General features: G+C 40.6%; 1 protein-coding gene and 1 pseudogene across 1 annotated transcript; both read left to right on the forward strand.

Moving 5' to 3' along the window:
* Positions 1–1,576: 1,576 nt before the first annotated feature.
* Positions 1,577–2,639, forward strand: LOC146891965 (vomeronasal type-1 receptor 4-like). The gene has a single exon (XM_085698866.2). The coding sequence runs from the start codon at positions 1,695–1,697 to the stop codon at positions 2,637–2,639; it is 945 nt and encodes a 314-aa protein (XP_085554992.2). The 5' UTR covers positions 1,577–1,694.
* Positions 2,640–14,554: 11,915 nt separating this feature from the next.
* LOC125396284 (vomeronasal type-1 receptor 4-like) lies at positions 14,555–15,399 on the forward strand (annotated as a pseudogene).
* The last annotated feature ends 6,244 nt before the right edge of the window (positions 15,400–21,643 follow it).

Here is a 21,643-nt window from a genome sequence, read left to right on the forward strand (position 1 = left end):
AGAAAAACAGGAATTCTCGTGAAAGCAAGGATTAAAGAAACAGAAAATTATTAATTTTTTTATTAGTACTTGGGATTTTTACAGGTTCCAATCAACAACAGAACACTTAATATTTTTATTCTAAATATGTCAGTGAATGCTGATGCACTTTCTATTTATATCTGGAGCATGTTTCTTTTGCACAAATATTTAGATGGTATTGTGATTTCTAGGACTCATAAATACAGACAATAATTGCCACTTTGCTAGAGGAGCAGTAGTAACTGACATTTTTAGAGTCATGAGGCCACCTGGACACAAACCTCAGACAAGGCTATGTTGATGAAGACATAGACATTTAAAGCAATCCTGTGAGTTTAACAGGAACGAACAGAGGCATTGCAAGTTCTCAGAACACACAGACCCATGCAGCCACTGTAATATTCGGATTCCTCATATCCTAGAAAAGATGCCCAATGCTTTCCACAAATCCCTGAGAAATGAGAATGGAGCTCAAAAACTTGAAGAATCTCTCTCTCTCTCTCTCTCCCTCTCTCTCTCTCTCTCCCAAGTCCAAGTTCTAGAATCAGCTCAGACTGCTGTATAAAAAAACCAGTCTGCCTGACAAAGAGGTTGGAGGAAAAGCAGGCTGCAAAGTCAGCTGACATAATAGCTGCTCATATGGCCCCACAGAAGCAAATGCCAGCGTGAACTCTGAGATAGTGGAACCCCTGCTCACACCAGTTGCCCCCACTTACTGTGCTATGTGCAGCTGACATTGAGGACTTATAACTTTTGGCAGTATATAACACCCCATTAATCCTGTTCTTAGGTTTACCTCATCAGGATCCCCTGGTCCAGAGCTGTCCCATGCTCCCTTACATGTCGTGAGGTAACTCACTGGGGTTACAGATGCCCCGAAGTCATTCAATAGGATCAGAGCTCTCTGCTTTCTCCTCTTCTAGTAGAAAGCAACACAAGGTTCTTCTAGACACCATCCCAACTGCAGCCTGGAAGTTACATGAAAAATTTCAGGTTATATTTTGATGATTCAGCTTTATCTGTAGGGCTTTATCTAAAAAGGCTGCGCAATCGGACTTGACATTGAGAACTACTTTTTAAAAAAATAACTAATAAACATTTACATAGAGTGAAATTACAGAATGATCAACATAAAAACTTTCAAAATATTACGATGTAGAAATTGAAGTTATAAAGCTTTGAACTCAAATGCAAATCCAGAAATTGTTACATTAATTAAGGTGTAAATAGAAAAGGAGCCTGTGTCTTTGGAAACTGGGTAGAGAAATATGATGAAATAGAGGAAAAAAGTAAAAATTAGATTGGAGAAATTTACAGTTCAATTCAGTCCTGCTGAGTATTAACTTGGATAATCTGTACATTTAGACAGACAGTAGACAGACACCAAATGCACACTTGAACAAGTCGATTTTGCCTTTACAGAGCTCAAACATAACTCCTTTAAACCTTTAGGTTTTTTTTTCCAGTTACCAAACTCACCTGTCAGAGCACACACATAACTCAGGGTCCACAGGGAAGAAGAGGAGGAGTTCGGGGACCCAGTCTACTGCAGCACATGTGTCCATCACTGACTCTCGTATACCAGAAAATGCTATTATGTGAAATGTTTTTCAGATAAATGTCTAGAGTTACTGATGCTTTTATAAAACCTCTTTCTATCCAGGAAGAAAGAAATGCTCTTGAAATATATTAAAGAAATAATTTTCTTCTTTATGACTGCAGTTGGCATGCTGGGAAACATTTCTGTTTCAGTGAATTATATGATCACTTGGTGGGGAGGCCCAGAGAAGAAACCCATACACCTTATTCTCATCCACTTGACCTTTGCAAACTTCCTTATTCTTTTTACAAAAGGATTGCCAAACACAATGGTAGCTTTTGGTTTGAGAAACTTCCTAGATGACATAGAATGTAAGATCCTCATTTACCTACAGAGGGTGGCCCGTGGGGTCTCCATCTGCACCAGCAGTCTCCTCACTGTGGTCCAGGCCATCATCATCAGTCCCAGAGCATCTGGGTGGAGGAGGCTCAGACCAAAATCTGCATGGCACATCCTCCTATTCTTTTCATTATTTTGGATACTCAATGCTTTAGTAAGTATGAACCTAATCCATTCTGCCACAAGTATAAGCCTGAATATATCACAGTTTAAGAGTGAAGACAACTATTGTTATTTTATGCTAGAAAGTCAGAAAACAAAATGGATTGTTCTCCCTCTCATGGTCCTGAGAGATGCTGTGTTTCAGGGAGCCATGGGAGCAGCCAGTGGCTACATGGTACTTCTTCTCCACAAGCACCACCAGCATGTCCTCCACCTCCAGAACTCCAAGCTTCTCTACAGAACTCCCCCTGAGCTGAGAGCGGCTCAGAGTGTCCTCCTTCTGATGCTCTGTTTTGTTTTCTTCTATTGGGCTGACTGTGCTTTTTCTCTATTTTTAAGTCTCTCTTTAGTGAACAATTCCTTGATGATAAATATTCAAAAATTTCTGGTCCTTGGTTATGCAATTTTCAGCCCCATTGTGTTGATTCACAGGGACGAACTTCTGACTGAGTGTTGGCATGCTCAGTTGGAGAAATTGGGAAAACATATCTCTAATTTTTCTATTCAACTAGTGTGAAGAACTCTCAGTTCCATAATATTGTGGGAAAGACAAAAACGTCACAAATCAAGTCAGGTATGTGCTTATTCTCAGACAATCTTCCTGGTCTTGAGCTGAGAGAGAGAGAGATTTTAGTGAATTACAGTAATAAATGAAACCTTATTCTCCACTTTTCTTCTCTTTTGGAGGATTTAAAAAAAACTTTTCTACATTTGAATTGCATGTAGATTAACTGCATTTTGTCCTTGTAGCACATCCATGCCTGGTGCCTGTAATGGGTAGAAGAGATTATCAAATGCCTATGACTGGAGTTAGAGAGGTTGCTCTGAACCAAAGTGTGGTTGCTAAAATTTGATCCTTGGTCCTCTGGAAGACAAGCTAGTGCTCTCTACTACTGAGTCATGTCTCCAGCACAAAGAACATATTCTTAATTATATTAAGTAAAACTGGTTTTACTGTCACCATGACTGGAAGAACACAATGAATTTGGTAAATTTTTATCAATTTCATAGTGGTTTAATCAAATTATTCCAAGAAATTCCATATCTTATACCTGATACTCTGCTTGCTAAATGTTAGTAATATGATGCTATTTGGGATTCTTCAAAGTTTCCATGTGTAGAAAATGTTTTACAGAATTGTGAAAAAAATGACGTGAACTACGTCTACTTCCTAGAATCCTAATGCCCCAGTCATAGAGGGCAAATTGCTGAAATATTTCTTTGGTGTTATATTCATGAAGGTTCTCTGCAAGAATGAAGATTGTAGATATGGGATAAACCGGATAAGGAATACACAGTAAAGTTTCATTTTATATCCATCTATAGTTTCTATAGTAATTAAAAAATATGGGTTTGCCTTTTTGCAAGACTAATAAGTAGTGAGATTGAAGTAGTTGAGGCTAGGTAGCAGCTGTCCTTTGTCAATGCCCTGGTTGTTTCCTACAACACTCTCCAGCTGTTGGTCACCAAAGAGCTGGAAAAAGGATCCGATTCTACTTTCATTTAAATAAAGGATTCACTGCTTGATTTCTTAAATTGGGTACACATGATAAGATATTGTCATGATTCTAAGACTCTGATAGACCCATTCTGAAAAATTCTAATTGATATAATCATGAAACATGAAATTGTAGAATCACTAGTGGTCGGTTTATGTCTTTTGTTAAAAAACTGCTCTGTCATATATTACTAAACCCCTGTAACATTTTGGGTGCATCATGGCTCTACTTTACAGTGATGTGTAAGTTTTTATATTTTGCTTGGTTGCACTGTACATACAAAACATTTAAATAAATGATGTGTATTGTATTGTGTTACGGATTATTAAATAGCTTGTTTTTATAATACAATGATTTATTTTTATGTATGTATCTGTGTGAGTGGATGCCACATTTGTATAGGTGCCCACACAGACCAGAAGAGGACACTGGGTCCCAGGGAACTAGAATTATATGTTGTCATTTTTAGGATTTCAGCATGATTTGGGACCTAAGGGTCCCATGGAGGGTGAGGACCACACAAGAGAGATCTTAGTGGCTGGTGGGTGGGTCCAAACTGCAGCAGGTGACAAATATACCATAGAGACAGAGTTTGAGTGTGGAGTTTATTGAAAAGAGAGTTGAAGAAAGAGAAGGGGAAGGGAGAGGTAGAGCTTGTCTCTTAAAAGGACCTTTTGTACCTGTGTACAGACTAGGACCCTGGGCTGGCCTGGGTACTGCCTGGTTACATCCTGCCAGATGACAGGGCAAGGCAGCATAATGCCTGAATCCCAACATTTCTATCTTTTCCATGTTATAAGGTGGGACAGGGATAGGGGCACCAGGTTCTCAAGACTGCTTCCTGCTGATTTGTGGGTGTTGAAATCTTGGGGGACCTGAGAAAGCTGGGGTGCTGGCCACATCCTAGGGTATCTTGTTGTTTCTCTGCTCTCCAGGCTCTGTGGAACTGTCCGGTGTCTCTTGGACCTGGTAAGGTGTTGGCAGAGCAGACGACAAGTTTAGGAAAAAAAAATCTTTAGGTCCTGTTGATTGAAGGGGATGGTGTGAGGACCAGGAAAAGGTGGGGAGTTGTAGGCTGTTAGGGCCAGGTAATTCAGTGAGGGAGGGATGCCTCTGGCCTGTTTGACGTCAATCGTCCAAGCTGGCTCCGTGGAACTTACAAGATTCTTTGAGTTTGTGAAAACGTGAGTTTTAGGCACATTAACATTTCCTAATATAACAGTAGCATAATGAAACAGAGAAATATGGAACAGGTTTTATTCTTTAAAACATCTCAGATCACTTGTCTTTTTCAATCACTTAAGCTTTCGATCCTCATAACTTCATAACTTGCATTACACACTTTAGAACACTTTCTTAAACCCTCAACCATCCTCAGATCCTTGCATCTTAAGCTTTGCATTAAGCACCCAAAAAAGCACCTGTTCTTTTCCCATCACTATGACATCACCATAACATTCAGGAGAATTCTCTGTTCAGTTCAGTGTCCCATTTTTAATTGGGCTAATTAGAGTTTTAGTGTCTAGTTTCTTGAGTTCTTTGTATATTTTGGAGATCAGACCTTTGTCTGATGAGGGGTTGGTGAAGATCTTCTCCCAATCAGTAGGTTGTCTTTGGTCTTAATGACAGTGTCCTTTGCTTTACAGAAGCTTCTCAGTTTCAGGAGGTCCCACTTATTCATTGTTGTTCTTATTGTCTGTGCTACTGGAGTTATACATAGGAAGTGGTTTCCTGTGCCCATGTCTTGTAGACTACAGTCCACTTTCTCTTCTATCAGGTTCAATGTGGTCAGATTAATGTTGAGGTCTTTAATCCATTTGTATTTGAGTTTTGTGCATGGTGATCGATAAGGACCTATTTTCATTCTTCTACAGGTTGACATTCAGTTATGCCAGCACCATTTGTTAAAGATGCTTTCTTTCTTCCATTCTATAGTTTTAGCTCCTTTGTCGAAAATCAGGTGTTCATAGGTTTGTGGATTAAGATCTGGGTCTTTGGTTCGATTCCATTGGTCAACATCACTGTTTTTGTGCCAATACCAAGCAGTTTTCATTACTGTAGCTCTGTAATAGAGTTTGAAGACAGGGATGGTAATGCCTCTGGAAGCAATTTTATTGTATAGGATTGTTTTGGCTATCCTGGGTTTTTTATTTTGCCATATAAACTTGATTATTGTTCTCTCAAGGTCTGTGAAGTATTTTGCTGGGATTTTGATGGGGATTGCATTGAATCTATAGACTGCTTTTGGTAAAATTGCCATTTTTACTATGTTGATCCTCCCAATCCAAGAGCATGGGAGATTTTTCCATTTACTGTTATCCTCTGAAATTCTCAACAGAAGAAGTTTGAAGGGCCAAAAGACACTTAAGATCATGCTCAACCTCCTTAGCGATCAGGGAAATGCAAATCAAAACAACTTTGAGATACCATCTTACACCTGTCAGAATAGCTAAACTCAAAAACACCAATGATAGCCTATGCTGGAGAGGATGTGGAATGAGGGGAACACTCATCCATTGTTGGTGGGAGTGCAAACTTGTGCAGCCACTGTGGAAATCAGTGTGGTGGTTTCTCAGGAAACTGGGAGTCAACCTCTCTCAGGACCCACCAATTCCACTCTTGGGAATATACCCAAGAGATGCCCTAGCATACTACAAAAGCATTTGTTCAACTATGTTCATAGCAGCACTATTTGTAATAGCCAGAACCTGGAAACAACCTAGGTGCCCCTCAATAGAAGAATGGTTAAAAAAGGTGTGGAACATATACACATTAGAGTTTTACTCAGAAGTAAAAAACAATGACATCTTGAATTTTGCATGCAAATCGATGGAAATAGAAAACACTTTACTGAGTGAGGTATCCCAGACACAAAAAGAGGAATATGGTAGGTACTCACTCATAAATGGATTCTAGCCATAATTTAAGGACTTCGAGCCTATAATTCTAGAGAAGCTAAATAAGAAAGTGAACCTAAAGAAAATCATATAGTTATCCTCCTGGAGATTGGAAGTAGACAAGATTTTCAGGCAAAACTTGGGTGCACGGGGGTTGGGGATGGATAAGGGGAGATGGGTAGAGAGAGGGGAGAAGGGGAGGATTGGGGAAAGCTTGGGGGAATGGGATGGGTGGGATGGAGTAAGGGTGGATATGGGAGCAGGGAAGTAAATATCTTAATTAAGGGAGCCATTTTAGGGTTTGCTATGGAGTTCTCTCTAGAGGGGTTCCCAGGTCCAAGGAGAGGTCCCCAGATTGTTCCTTGGGCAGCAGAGGAGAGGGTGCCTGAACTGGCCTTGTGCCATAGCCACACTGATGAACATTTTGCATATCACCATAGAACCTTCATCTGGTGGTGGATGGAGATAGAGTCAGAGACCCACATTGGAGCACTATACTTAGCTCCCAAGGTCCAAATGAAGAGCAGAAGGAGGGAGAACATGAAGAAAATCAGGATCACGAGGGGTGCATCAACCCACTGAGACAGCAGGACTGATCTAATGGGAGCTCACCAAGGCCAGCTGAACTGGGAGTGATGGAGCATGTGATCAAAACGGACACCCTGAATGTGACTGGCAATGAAGGCTGACTGAGACTTACTTGATTGGCTATCTAGACAACCACCCCAGGTCCTCCATGGTTATTGAAGGTAGGTCTTAGGGAAGCATTCATCTTTTGACTGGCAATACAGGGCCTCACAAGCTTTAGAAGATTCTGTGGATTAGAAGTTTGTAGGTCGACCAGCCTGCCTTGCCCTGAGGAATATGAGGCACTCTAGAGCACTGTCCCATCGTCCACATCTGAAGAGGTTTGCAGCAGTTGAGGTGAAAGGCAGTATGCTCAATGGCTAGGGCTTTCACTTGATGAAGCGAGTTATGGGTGGAAGTTCTTTTCTGTCCATCTGTCTTCTTTGGAAGAAGTAGGAGAGTCACCTTGTCTCTCTATTACAAAAAGCCTTTCTAATTAAACATTTAAATGCCATATTATATAGATCTCTGATCATTTGAGTGCAGTCTATTGGCTATATATTTGGATATATATGAAATATGACTATAATGACATTAGCGCAGGATTCGCCTGAAGAGCTGGATCCAAGCTGAGAGGTTGTGGAAGAATGCTTTACCCAGAGTCCTCCAGCTTGACTGTAACCTGCTTTAACTTAGCAGGACAGATTTATACTTGCAAAGGACAAAAAGGTAAAAAATTTTTTTACAGTAGAAACGTAGCAGTAAAAACTGACAATAGTGGAGAATAGCTTACAGGAAATCTCAGGGTTAGCTTTTGTTAATCTGAAATGGATCTTTATAATGTAGAACACATCTTAAAGCAGGGTTGAATCACATACACATTATGTTGTAAGAGATCTAACTATATTTTTATCATCATTTAAAAGCACATACCAATTTAAAATATTTGAGATTTGGTTTTATGTCTAGAAGGAGATGCAAAGAACAAAGTTCATTATTAGGACTGTTCAAACATTTTTTTTAAGTAGTAAGCACATGTGCATATACACGCAGTTGAATTTAAGGTGTATACACATACACACACATACAGAGTTAAAGTTAGCTTAAAATCATGTGAGTAGTGAGGGAGAGGAAGCTGGCTTTTCCATTTCTGACTCATACAAGGCAGCAAACTGACAGGACATTTAAAGAGAGAGAGAGAGAAAAGAAAGAAAGTGCAGAATCCAAGATGCAGATTCCTAGCAGGTGAAAGGGAACAGGTCCCTTGCACATGGAGCAGGCAGGTGGGTGGGGTCCCTACAAGCCAGGAGGGCAAGGCAGAAGTCATATGAACACACTTAGCAAAGATGGTGGTTAGGTATGACCTGCCCTTAGCTGACATGGCGTCCTGCCCTGTGGGAAGCCCAGGGCCCTCCCCCCCTCCATCCAGGCTTAGGAAGATATGCATCCAAATAGACTAGGATCCCAAAAAGCCATACATGCAACAGAGACAAACCCCAGTGCCATTATCATGGGCTTCTCAGTCTGCCCCAGTTGTCAGCAACATTCAGAGAGTCAAGTTTGATCACATGCTCGTTCAGTCCCAGTCCAGCAGGCTTTGGTGAGCTCCCATTAGATCAGTCATACTGTCTCAGTGGGTGGATCAACCCCTTGCGGTCCTGACTTCCTTGCTCATATTCTCCCTCCTTCTGCTCTTCAGCTGGACCTTGGGAGCTCAGCCCAGTGCTCAGTCCAAGATAGTCATCAGTCTGACTACAAGACAAGGCCAGTTCAGGCACCCTCTCCTCCAGTGCCCAGAGTCCTAGCTGGGGACATCCCTGTGGGCATCTGGGTACCCCTCTAGAGTCCAGCCTCTTGCCAACCCCACAATGCCTCCCTTAATTAAGATATATTCTTCCATGCTCCCATATCTGTCCTTCCTCCATCTCAACCATCCCACTCCCCAAAGCTCTCCCCAACCCTCCCCTTCTCCCTTCTCTCTCCCCCTCTCCCCTTCCCCTCACCCCACCTCCATCCCCCTGCTCCCAACTTGTGCCTGGTGATCTTGTCTGCTTCCAATTTCCAGGAGAATTTATATGTTTTTCTTTGGGTTCACCTTATTACTTAGGTTCTCTAGAATCACAAAGTATAGGCTCAGTGTCCTTTGTTTATGGCTAGAATTCACTAATGAGTGAGTACATACCATATTCATATATTTTATCTCACTCAGGATAGTGTTTTCTATTTCTATTCATTTGCATGCAAAATTCAAGATGTCATTGTTTTTTTTTACCACTGAGTAGTACTCTAATGTGTAGATGTGCCAAACTTCCTTTATCCATTCTTCCATTGAGGAGCATCTAGGTAGTTTCCAGTTTCTGGCTATTACAAATAATGCTGCTATGAACATAGTTGAACAAATGTTTTTGTAGTAAGTTTGGGAATCTCTTGAGTATATTCCCAAGAGTGGTATTGCTGGATCCTGAGGTAGGTTGATTCTCAATTTTCTGAGAAATAGCCACACTGATTTCCAAAGTGGTTGTAGAAGTTTGCATTCCCACCAGCAATGAATGAGTGTTCCCCTTAGTCTATATCCTCTCCAGCATAGGCTATCATTGGTGTTTTTGATTTTAGCTATTCTGACAGGTATAAGATGGTATCTCAAAGTTGTTTTGATTTGCATTTCCCTGATAGCTAAGGAAGTTGAACATGTCCTTCAGTATCTTTTGGCCATTTGAAATTCTTCTGTTGAGAATTCTCTCTTTAGTTCAGTACCCCATTTTTTAATTGGGTTATTTAGAATTTTAATGTCTAGCTTCTTGAGTTCTTTATGTATTTTGGAGATCAGTCCTTTGTCTAATGTGGGGTTGGTGAAGACCTTCTCCCATTCAGTGGGTTGCCTGTTTGTGTTAATGACAGTGTCCTTTGCTTTACAGAAGCTTCTCAGTTTCAGGAGGTCCCATTTATTCATTGTTGCTCTTATTGTCTGTGCTACTGGACTTATACGTAGGAAGTGGTCTCCTGGGCCCATGTATTGCAGGCTACTTCCCACTTTCTCTTCTATCAGGTTCAGTTTGGTCAGATTTATATTGAGGTTTTTAATTCATTTGGACTTGAGTTTTGTGCATGGCGATAGATATGGATCTATTTTCATTCTTCTACAGGCTGATATCCAGTTATGCCAGCACCATTTGTTAAAGAAGCTTTATTTATTTCATTGTATAATTTTAGCTCCTTTGTCAAAACTCAGATGTTCATAGGTATTTGTGGATTAATATCCTCTTTAATTCTATTCTAAGGTCAACATCTCTGTTTTTATGCCAGTACCAAGCTGTTTTCATTACTGTGGCTCTGTAATAGAGTTTGATGTCAGGGATGGTAATGCTTATGGAAGTTCCTTTATAGTATAAAATTGCTTTGACTTATCCTGGGTTTTTTGTTTTTCCATATAAAGTTGATTATTGTTTTCTCATGGTCTGTGAATAATTTTGTTGGGATTTTGATGGGATTGCATAGAATCTATAGATTGCCTTTGGTAGAATTGCCACTTTTACTATGTTTAACTTACCAATCCAAGAGCCCGGGAGACCCTTCCATTTTCTGGTGTCTTCTTCAATATCTTTCTTCAAAGTCTTAAAGTTCTTGTCAAATAGATCTTTCTCTTCCTTGGTTAGTGTTATCCCAAGATAAAAGTATTGTTATTTGTGGCTATCCTGAAAGGTGATGTTTCTCTAATTTCCCTCTCTGCTTCTTTATTCTTTGTGTATATAAAGACTACTGATACTTTTGAGTTGATCTTGTACCCTGCCACATCACTGGAGGTATTTATCAGCTGTAAGAGTTCTCTGGTTTTTAAACTCAGCCCTGAACCTACGTTTATTTACATCATATGACATTTGGGATAGGAAGGGCTTCCTAGGAACAAGTTTGAAAAATATACACAAGGACCACTCTTGGACACCGCTAAGTTAAAAATCTGCCTTTAATGTTTTGTAAGCAAAGATCACTTTTAGAATAAAGTCAGTATTGGGGGTAAGTCCAATATAATATTTAAAGTACTTAAGGGGCAGGAATAAAAGAATCATTAACAGAAAATTCCTTCACTACCAATAGACACAGGTAAAACAAAGGACTCTAAATTATTCTGGTCCATGTTTGGGACTTGACCAGAAAGCAGAATCTCTAGTGCTTAGCATCATTTATTCTACTCTGGCCTGATGAAGGGTTTCAGAAAGAAAAGCAAAAGACCTGGTCTATGTGTCAGAAGTAGATTCTGTCCAGGACACAACTTGGTACTTTGAGAAGATGAAAACCAGTTAGAAGATGCAGGGCTCTCCGAACACAGAAACTTACGTTAGTTGCTCATTTTCTCCCCTCTTGTTTTTCATGTCAAAATAAACCATAATTAAGCTTGAAATAACTGCTGAGCAAAATAGATGTAGTAATCGTGGAGAGAGGGAAACTGTACTTCAGGGACCAGGGCTCAGCAGAGGCCTTTCTTCCCCTGACACTGTGACCACATGAAGCTTGAAGTCTCAATATCTGACGGCAGCCAAGAGTCCACAAATTCTGACAGTACAAATATGACCTGACAAGTGTCACTTTCCCAGAGTTGCTCCAGATCCTGTCTGCACTACAGAGGTCCAGGTGAGTACTTGGAGGTAAGATCTTCGATTCTCTCATCTGTATCATGGAGAGTTTCATTGAGGCAGAAGACTCTCTGACTAATCCAGGGAGCAGGTGAGAGACTGTGATCCTCAGGACCTCCACTTTCCTTCTGGCCCTGGCTGCAGAAAGATCAAAGGAGACTAGTTCCTGTAGACACAGAGATGAAACAGAAATGCTGAGGCATCGCTCTCCATCCTCAGACTGGAGTATCATGACAGAGCTCTGGCTGGGCCTTAGCCTAAGTTACCTTTCTGAATGGATCAATCAAATACATAAGATTTTCAAATGTCTGTAAGCCCTGGAGAAGATCATGATACATTGCTGTAATGTTAGCATTAGAGAGACTTGGCAAGAGAATTGTTCAGAGCTAGCCTGGTTTACATAGGGAGACTCCCAAAAATTACTAGAATGAAATAATGAAATAAAATGAAAGAAAATAAAATCTTTCTTTCAGGTGTAAGTTTTCCATCACTGTGACTTCAACAGTGTCACTAGTGTTCGCAACATTTACATTTTTCTAATACTGGCATAGTCTTACAACAGCCTTCTAACTCTGTTTGACAGTTTTTTTGTCTGAATCCATCCTTAAAGGCTTTGGATTTTATCACATACTTGTCTTAAATTCAGTCATTGTATGCCTGGCTGGGTGAAGAATACAACACTCAGTATACAGTTATCGTTACCATCTTGAGATTTAGGATCCAGGCTGTGGAGGAGGACACCCTGAAACAGCTCATCTTATGTTTATCCCACGTCAAGCAGCAAAGAACAACAATCTTTTTAGTTCTGTCTGTTTGCCTGCTTGTTGTTTCTTTTAGAGAAAACCAGGATGGGTGGATGTAACTTTCTTCAAGCTCTTGATGGTTAGACTCATTTTGACATCACCCATTCATATCCACGAGTCCATCATGTTTTTAAAATTCATTTCCTTTAGCATTTTCCAAATAACGTGAAAGATGAGAAACCTTTTCCTTCACTGACAGTGACTTCAGTAGAAAGGAATCAGTTATTAGAGGATCAGAGCCTGGTCTCAAACATGATATAAATCTTGGAAAAAGAAAAAGAGGACAAGAAAATAGAAACCCCCACGGAAGTAAAGATTAAACAAACAGGAAACTGTTAATAACTTCTATCAGTACTTGACTGAACTGAAAATAGGGATTTTGACAGATTACAATCACTGCCAAAATACTTAACTTTTTATTCTAAATACGACAGTGAATGCTGATGTGCTTTCTAGTAATATCTGGAGCATATTTCATTTGTACAGGTCCTTAGATAGTATTGTGCTTCCTAGAACTCATTTACACAGGCAATAATTACCTCTTTGCTAGAGGAGCAGTTGAAAGCAATAATGGACATTTCTAGAGTCATGATATCACCTGAACGCAAATCTCTGAACAAGGCTAGGTTGATGAAGGTTACTAATAAGATCATTGATACATAGATAATTAAAGCACTCCTGTGAGTTTAACAAAAAGGAGGGCAGTGAACAGAGACATTGCAAGTACTCTGAACACACAAACCCATGTGGTCATTGTAATATTCAGATTTTTCATATTCTAGAAAAGGTGCCTAAAGCTCACCACAAATCCCTGAGAAATGAGAATGGAGCTCCAGAACTTGAAGAATAACATCTTACCCGAGTACAAGTTCTGGAATCAGCTCAGACTGGTGTATGAAATAGTGGCCTGTCTGACAAAGAGGTTGGAGGAAAAGCAGGCTGCAAAACCAGCTGACATAATTGCTGCTCAAAAGGTCCCACAGAAGCAAATGCCAGCGTGAACTCTTAGATAGTGGAACTCCTGCTCACACCAGTGGCCCCCAATTACTGTGCTAAGTGCAGTTGATATTGATTCAAAACCTGTACTCATCTCATGACAAAATATAATCTATTATTAATCCTGTTCTTAGGTTTACCACATCAGGATCCCGTGGTCCAGAGCTGTCCCATGCTCCCTTACATGTCTTGAGGTAACTCACTGGGGTTACAGATACCCTGAAGTCATTCAATAGGATCAGAGCTCTCTGTTTTCTCCTCTCCTAGTAGAAAGCAATACAAGGTTCTTCTAGACACCATCCCTGGCTGCAGCCTGAAAGTTACATGAAAATTTTCAGGTTATATTTTGATGAATCAGTTTTAACTTAGGGCTTTGTCTGGAACGGTTGTGCAATTGAACTTGATATTGAGAACTACTTTTTAAAAAATAAATAGTAAGCATTTATATGGAATGAAATCACAGAATAATCATCATAAAAACTGTAAAAAATATTAGGATGTAGAAACTGAAGTTATAAAGCTTTGAAGTCAAATGCAAATCTAGAAATTGTTACACTAATTAAGATGCAAATAAGAAAGGAGTCTGTGTCTTTGTATTGAATGGGGAAATATGATAAAACAGAGAAAAAAGAAGATATTTGGTTAGAGAAATTTACAGAACAATTCAGTCACGCTGAGAGTGAACTATAATAATCCATACACATAGACAGACAGACCGACAGACAGACAGACACACACACCAAATACCCATGCAAACAAGTCAATGTTGCTAGTATAGAGCTCAAACATATCTGCTTTAAAACTTTAGAGTTTTATTCCAGTTACCAATCTCCCCTGTCTGAGCACACACATAACTCAGAGTTCGCAGGGAAGAGGAGGAGTTCAGGACCCCAGTCTACAGCAGCACATGTGTCCATCTCTGACTCTCATACACCAGAAAATGCTATCATAAAAAATGTTTTCCGGATAAATGTCTAGCATTACTGATGTTTTATGGAAAAAACTCTTTGTATCCTGAATATAAGATTTTCTATCCAGGAAGAAAGAAATGTTCTTGAACTTTTTTAAAGAAATAATTTTCTTCTTCATGACTGCAGTTGGCATTCTGGGAAACATTTCTGTTTCAGTGAATTATATGATCACTTGGTGGGGAGGCCCTGAGAAGAAACCCATACACCTTATTCTCATCCACTTGGCTTTCACAAACATCATAATCCTTCTTGCAAAAGGATTGCCAAAGGCAATGACAGCTTTTGGTTTGAGAAACTTCCTAGATGACATAGGATGTAAGATCCTCATTTACCTGCAGAGGGTGGCCCGTGGGGTCTCCATCTGCACCAGCAGTCTCCTCACTGTGGTCCAGGCCATCATCATCAGTCCCAGAACATCTGGGTGGAGGAGGCTCAGACCAAAATCTGCATGGCACATCCTTCCATTCTTTTCATTCTTTTGGATTCTCAATGCGTTAATAGGTATGAACCTCATCCATTCTGTCACAAGTAGAATCCTGAATATATCACAGTTTAAGAGTAAAAACAACTTTTGCTATGTTATGCTAGAAAGTCAGAAAATAAAGTGGATTGTTCTCCCTCTCATGGTCCTGAGAGATGCTGTGTTTCAGGGAGCCATGGGAGGCGCCAGTGGCTACATGGTACTTCTTCTCCATAGGCACCACCAGCATGTCCTCCACCTCCAGAACTCCAAGCTTCTCCACAGAACGCCCCCTGAGCTGAGAGCTGCTCAGAGTGTCCTCCTTCTGATGCTCTGTTTTGTTTTCTTCTATTGGACTGACTGTGCTTTTTCTCTATTTTTAAGTCTCTCTTTAGTGGATTATTCTTGGATGATAAGTATTCAAGAATTATTGGCACTTGGTTATGCAACTTTTAGCCCTCTTGTGTTGATTCATAGGGATGGACTTCTGCCTGAGTGTTGGCATGCTCAGTGGGAGAAATTGAGAAAATGTCTTTCTTCTTTATCTGTTCAATGAGTGTGAAAGATCTCTTTGTGAGATGACCTTCATCTCACAAAGTACGTTAGACCTGATTTAATTCTCACAAAATCTTCCTGATGACACACAGCCTGGACCCGCGAGAGAGATCTTAGTAATTACAGTGATAAACAAAATCTCATTTTCTATTTTTACTCTTTTGAAGGTTTTTATAAACTTTTCTATAGTTGTATTGTGTATTGGTAGTTTACCTGCATTCTCTCTCCATATTACATCTGTGTTTGGTGAGTGTAAATAGTAGAAGAGATCATCAAACACCCTGTGACTGACTGGAGTTAGAGAGGTTGTTCTGAACCAAGGTGCGGTTGCTAGGTTCCTCTGGAAGACAAGTTAGTGCTCTCAACTACTGAACCATGTCTCTAGTACAGAAAAAATGATCTTAATTATGTTTGGTAAAACTGGCTTTACTATCACCATGACTGGAAATGCACAGATGAATTTGGTAAATTTATCAATTTCATAGTGATTTACTCATGATATCCAAAGAAATCCCTATCTTGTATCTGATGCTGTACTTGCTAAATGTTAGTTTAGCTATGATGCGATTGGGTTCTTCGAATTGTCTGCATGTTTCCATCTGTAGAAAATATTTTACAGAACTGTGAAAAAATGATATGAACTACATCCACTTCATAGAATCCCAATGCACCAGTCACAGATGGTAAATATGCTGAAATGTTTCTTTGGTATTATACTCATGAAGGTTCTTGGGAAGAGTAAAGACTGTAGCCATGGGTTAAACTGAATAAAGAATACACAGTAAAGTTTCATTTTATATCCATCTATACTTTCTATGTTAATTATAAAATATGGATTTGCCTTCTTGGAAGATTAATAAGTAGTATAACTGAGGTCTACTGAGGCTTGATTGCAGCTGCCCTTTGTCAATGCCCTGGTTGTTCCCCACAACACTATTCAGCTGTTTGTCAGCCAAGAGTTGCGAAAGGATCCGATTCTGCATTCATTTAAATGAAGAATTCACTGCTGGATTTCTTAAATTGGATGAACACATTAAAATATTGACATGAATCTAAGACTCTGAAAAACCCATTCTGAAAAATAGTAATTGATATAATCATGGAATATGAAATTGTAGAATCACTAGAGGTAGGTTTATGTCTTATTAAAAAAAAACTACTCTGTTATATCTGACCAAACCCCTGTAAAATTTTGGCTGCATCGTGGCTGTACTTTACATGGATGAATAAGTATTTATATTTTGCTTGGTTGCACTGTGTATACAAAACATTTAAGTAAGTGATGTGTATTGTACTTTGACATACATCAATACATAACATGTTTTTCTCATATAATGATCACTTATATGTATGTATCTGAGTGAGTGTATGCCACGTTTGTACAGGTCCCCACTCAGACCATTAAAGGACAGTGAGTCCCAGGGAACTAGAGCTTTAGGTTGTCATTTTATGGTTTCGGTGTGAGTTGGGACCTTTGTGTGTGTGTCCCATGGCAGGTGAGGACCGCGCAAGTGAGATCTTTGCTGCTCGTGGATCCAAATATGCCATACAGACAGAGTTAGAGTGTGGAGTTTATTAAGAGGGGGGTAGAAGGGAGGAAAGGAAGAGAGAGACAAAGAAAGGGGGAGAAAAAGAAGAGGGAGGGGGAAGGAGAGAAGGGGGGCAGTGCAAAACCCTGATTGCCTCTTCAAAAGAGCAGCAGGAAATGAATGGTAGGAGCTTGTCTCTTAAAGGAACCTTTTGCACCTGTGTCAAGAGTAGGACCCTGGGCTGGCCAGGGTACTGCCTGGGTGTATCCTGCCAGATGACAGGGCAGGCCAGCATAATACCTGTATCCTAACATTCACATCTGGTGTAGAAGCTTCTTTTGCTTTTGTGTTGCTTTCATTGGTTGAATAAAGAGACTGCCTTGGCTTTTTGATAGGGCAGCCCTTAGGTGGGTGGAGTAGACAGAACAGAATGCTGGGAAGAAGGGAAGTGTGGCAGATACCATGATTCTCCTGCCCGAGATGGACCCTGGTTAGACTCATGCTGGTAAGCCACAGTCAAGTGGCAATACACATTAATGAAAATGGGTTAATCAAGATGTGAGAGTTAGCCAATAAGAGGCTAGAGCTAATGGCCAGACAGTGATTTAATTAATACAATTTCTGTGTGGTTATTTCGGGTGCATGCTAGGGGCAGGACGGAACAAGGAGCCCGCACCTTCTACTACACCCATATTTTTCTTTTTATGAAAGGTGTGGAGATTAAAGGGAATAGCATGTGGGACAGGGAATGGGGAACCAGGTTCTCAAGACTGCTTCCTGTTGAGTTTTGGGCTTTGTAATCATGGGGGGAGGCACTTGAGAAAACCAGGGTTCTGGTCGTACCCTGGGTTTCTGGTTTCACTGCTCTCCAGGCTCTGTGGAACTGTCCTGACAACAGCGGAGAACAGCTTACAGGAAATCTCTAGGTTAGCTGTTGTTAATCTGAAATCGATGTTTATAACCTTTAAGTTTTATCACTATGTAGAACATATCTTAAAGCAAGGTTGAATCACATATACATTGTGTTGTAACAGATACAACCATATTGTTATTATCATTTAAAAGCACATACCAGTTTAAAAATATTTGACACTTGCTTTTTGTCTCAAAGGAGATGCAATGAACAGAGTTTATTAGGACTGTTCAATCATTTTTTAACAGTAAGTACATGTACATATACATGGAATTGGATTTAAGGTATATACACATATACAAACACATACAGAGATAAAGTTAGCTTAAAAATCATGTGAATAGTGAGGGAGAGGAAGCCGGCTTTTCCATTTCTGATTCACACATGGTATCAAACAGATAGGACATATAAAGAGAGAGACAGAAAAAAGAAAGGTAGTGGAGAATCAAAGTCAGAGATTCCTAGCAGGTAGAAGAGAACAAATCCATTGCAGGTGGAGCAGGCAGGTGGGTGGAGTCCCTACAAGCCAGGAGGGCAAGCTAGAGAGATACCAGGTGTAAGTCACATGGTCACTTTTAGTAAAGATGGCTGCTAGGTCCTCTGACCTGTCCTTAGCTGAGATGATGCCTGGCCACATGCTGCAAGGCACTATATAGATTTTCAACCATATGCCCTTAGAAAGACACACATAAAGGATGCAGGAATTCAGAATCTCACGCATGAGGCCACACAATTCACACTTACATCCTGAACATGCTCTGCCAGCCCACAGCTGGGGGTGGGGGGAAGAGGGATGGCCCCCAATGGCAGCCTGGAAAAGATAAACAGTGAGACATTTTGAACAGGATGCGAACATTCCCAGGTGGAAAGAAAATCCTGCCCCCAAACCGAACAGCAGCCAAAATTAGCCACTGTAGGAGGAGGCAGGGACCACTGTGGCTGCCGTAGGCAGAAAAGAGAGTTTTAGCATGGCTGGGTCACATGCCAGGAACAGGAGACTGACAGGCAGGGAAAGGAAACAGGGAGAGAAACAGAAAGAGCTTGCAGCAGCAGGACACACATTTCCAGCTATTGGATCCTGGCAGAGAGGCCCCGTGAGGTGACGGGATATGGAAGCAGCTGTTTGGATTGTTATCTTTCGGGGTGGGCACAGTTTCCATGAGTGAGGTAGAGATAAAGTCTAGAGACTTAATTCCAGCGTCCCAGAAGTTTAGCATGGACCATGACTCAAGCAGGCCTTGGGTCATCACCTGCAGAGACAGTGGCAAGTGAGTGGACACAAGCTGCAACCCAACATCTTTGCATGGGTACAAAGGGCCCAGAAGGGATCTATGCCTGAGATCCTCGTGGTTGCCCAGTACTGGGACTTTCGACTGGAGCTGGGTGATGAGAAATCATGGTCAAGAGGTGAATTCTCAGTCATGAGAAACATGGCAAGAGGTGGGGAAGGAGCCTCATGTTACTGCTGATTTTACCAGTGTTGGGTATAGAATTCCAGCGACCCTTAGTTGGTAAAGCGAGCAGATTGAAAGTTCCAAGGTTCTGGCAGTCCTCAAATGAAGGCAGACAAGAAGTACTGCCAGAAGAACCTGCCCAGTGTTATGGCACCATTGTTATGATTATGGCTAGGGAGGGACCATGAAGTGGGTGTTAGGAAAGGGACCAGGATCCTCTGCAAGGGGAGCAAGTCTCTTAACCATCCCTGCAACTGTTTGTCTTTCTCATGTAGTGTGACGTGTTTGTAGGGAACATCTACTGCTTCTCTGAGTCTCGCCCTCTCCTGTTACAGCCGTTTTCTAGAAACTACCATCGACGACCAGACCAATGAACACTTTCTCAGTCAGTCTGTGTAATTTGACTCAAAAGGCAGTGATGTAAGAACATGGAGGAGGAGTGAGGAAAGATGTGTTTAATCTGAATGATAAAGAGATTGTTCAACATTAAGAATAGACAGGGGTCTGGAGAGAAAACACAGTGGGTAAAAGCGCTTGCCGACAGGTCAGATGACCTCTATTTCTGAAGAAAAAAAACTGACTCCCACATGTCCCCTGACACACACATAAACACACAAACACACACATAAACACACAAAAACTTCTGAGCCAAACCCTGTAAGGATTGTGGAGGAAGAAGAAACGCTGCACTGCAGGGACCGAGACTGCAGTTTCTGACATGGTGACAATGACACCTGAAGTCTTTGTGGACTTGGAGCAAAGACCCACAGGAATCCTGAAAGTACAGATAGGACCTGGAACTGCTTACACTGCAGGCTTGGGCCATCACTCACCTTTGGGCTCACACAGCAAGGAGACCTTGAAACCCTTTAGTTGACTTGAGTGTAGTGCTAGGGTGGTTTGTGACAAGTTCTTACTATTTATCTCTAGGGAGCTTCTAAGTCACAGTCCTGCTGCATTTCTCCCTGGCGCTGGGATTACAGACTTGCTCTTGTTTGTTTGGCTTTTTTTTGTTTGTTTTGTTTTGTTTTTAAGAAGAGATCTCACTATGTCACCATGGCTGGGATAGAACTGGCCATGTGGAGCATTCTGGATTCAAACCCATAGTGATCTGCCAGTCTCAGCTTCCCAGTACTGGGATTAAAAGCATTCAACACCACACTTGGCTCAAGAATAGTCATGTTTAAGAGCTTCAGACCTCTGATTCTGGAGTTATCCTTTCAGTAGTCTACCTTAATTAATGACCACTAATGTTCTTTTGATGGAAGATTATCACATAATTCATTAATTGTTAGAGACTCAGGATTGGATACTGCTTCCATCACTATATTGCTGGCATCTGGTGTCCCCATAAGTAATGGAAGAAGCAGGGGTTGAAAGACAGAACCTAAAGCCAGGTGCTACCAGCTATCAATTCTAGGTGCAGGCCAGGGTTTACAGTTCTGTATTCCAGAAACCTGCAGGGCAGAAAACTTTAAAGCAATCATGTAATAATAGCTAGAAAGTAGAAGAGGAAGGGTTCAGATTGACTTTCCAACTATTTAGCATATATGCAAATCCTGGGGGCCAAACACAGCTTCCTTTATCCTAATGTACTGTCCCTTATTCTTATGTCTATATACATATGACATATACATATATATACAACAGCAAATTATTCTCTTTCAAATAATTTGAAAATAATTTCCTGGAGGTTCAAATATAATCCAGGAAATAATAAAGTTATGGATCAAAGACACAGAAACTGGACATAAAAAGGCAATCGTTAGAAGCCATACTTACCAAAGGAAAAGACAGAAGGGAAAACTGAATCAAATTAGTAGGACAAAGAGATTGCTCAGCAAGGAAAAGCCTGACATCTGAGTTTCTTCCCAGAACCATAGTAGAAAGATAGAACCCATTCCTGGGAATTGTCCTCTAACTTACACACACACACACACACACACACACACACACACAAACACACACACAAACACACATGAAAAGAGTCAATATTTTTAAAGATATAAAATTAGAGACACAGTAGAAGCTGCAACACCCATAGACTCTGAGATGTTAAAGATCTTGAATCAGCAAATTCTCCAAGTGTCTGTGCATAGAACATAGATAGGATGCATTGATTTAGCCCCTGACATTTGAAATTGCATGATGGTAATATGATAGAATGAAATAATAAAAATGAAATCAGAAATAACTCCACAAGTTAGGAAAAAAAATTAGGTTGTCTTCAACCATCCTGAGCTTGAATA

The sequence above is a fragment of the Myodes glareolus genome, chromosome 14 (genome assembly GCF_982192425.1).
Source record: "Myodes glareolus chromosome 14, mMyoGla1.1, whole genome shotgun sequence".
Lineage (NCBI taxonomy): Eukaryota > Metazoa > Chordata > Mammalia > Rodentia > Cricetidae > Myodes > Myodes glareolus.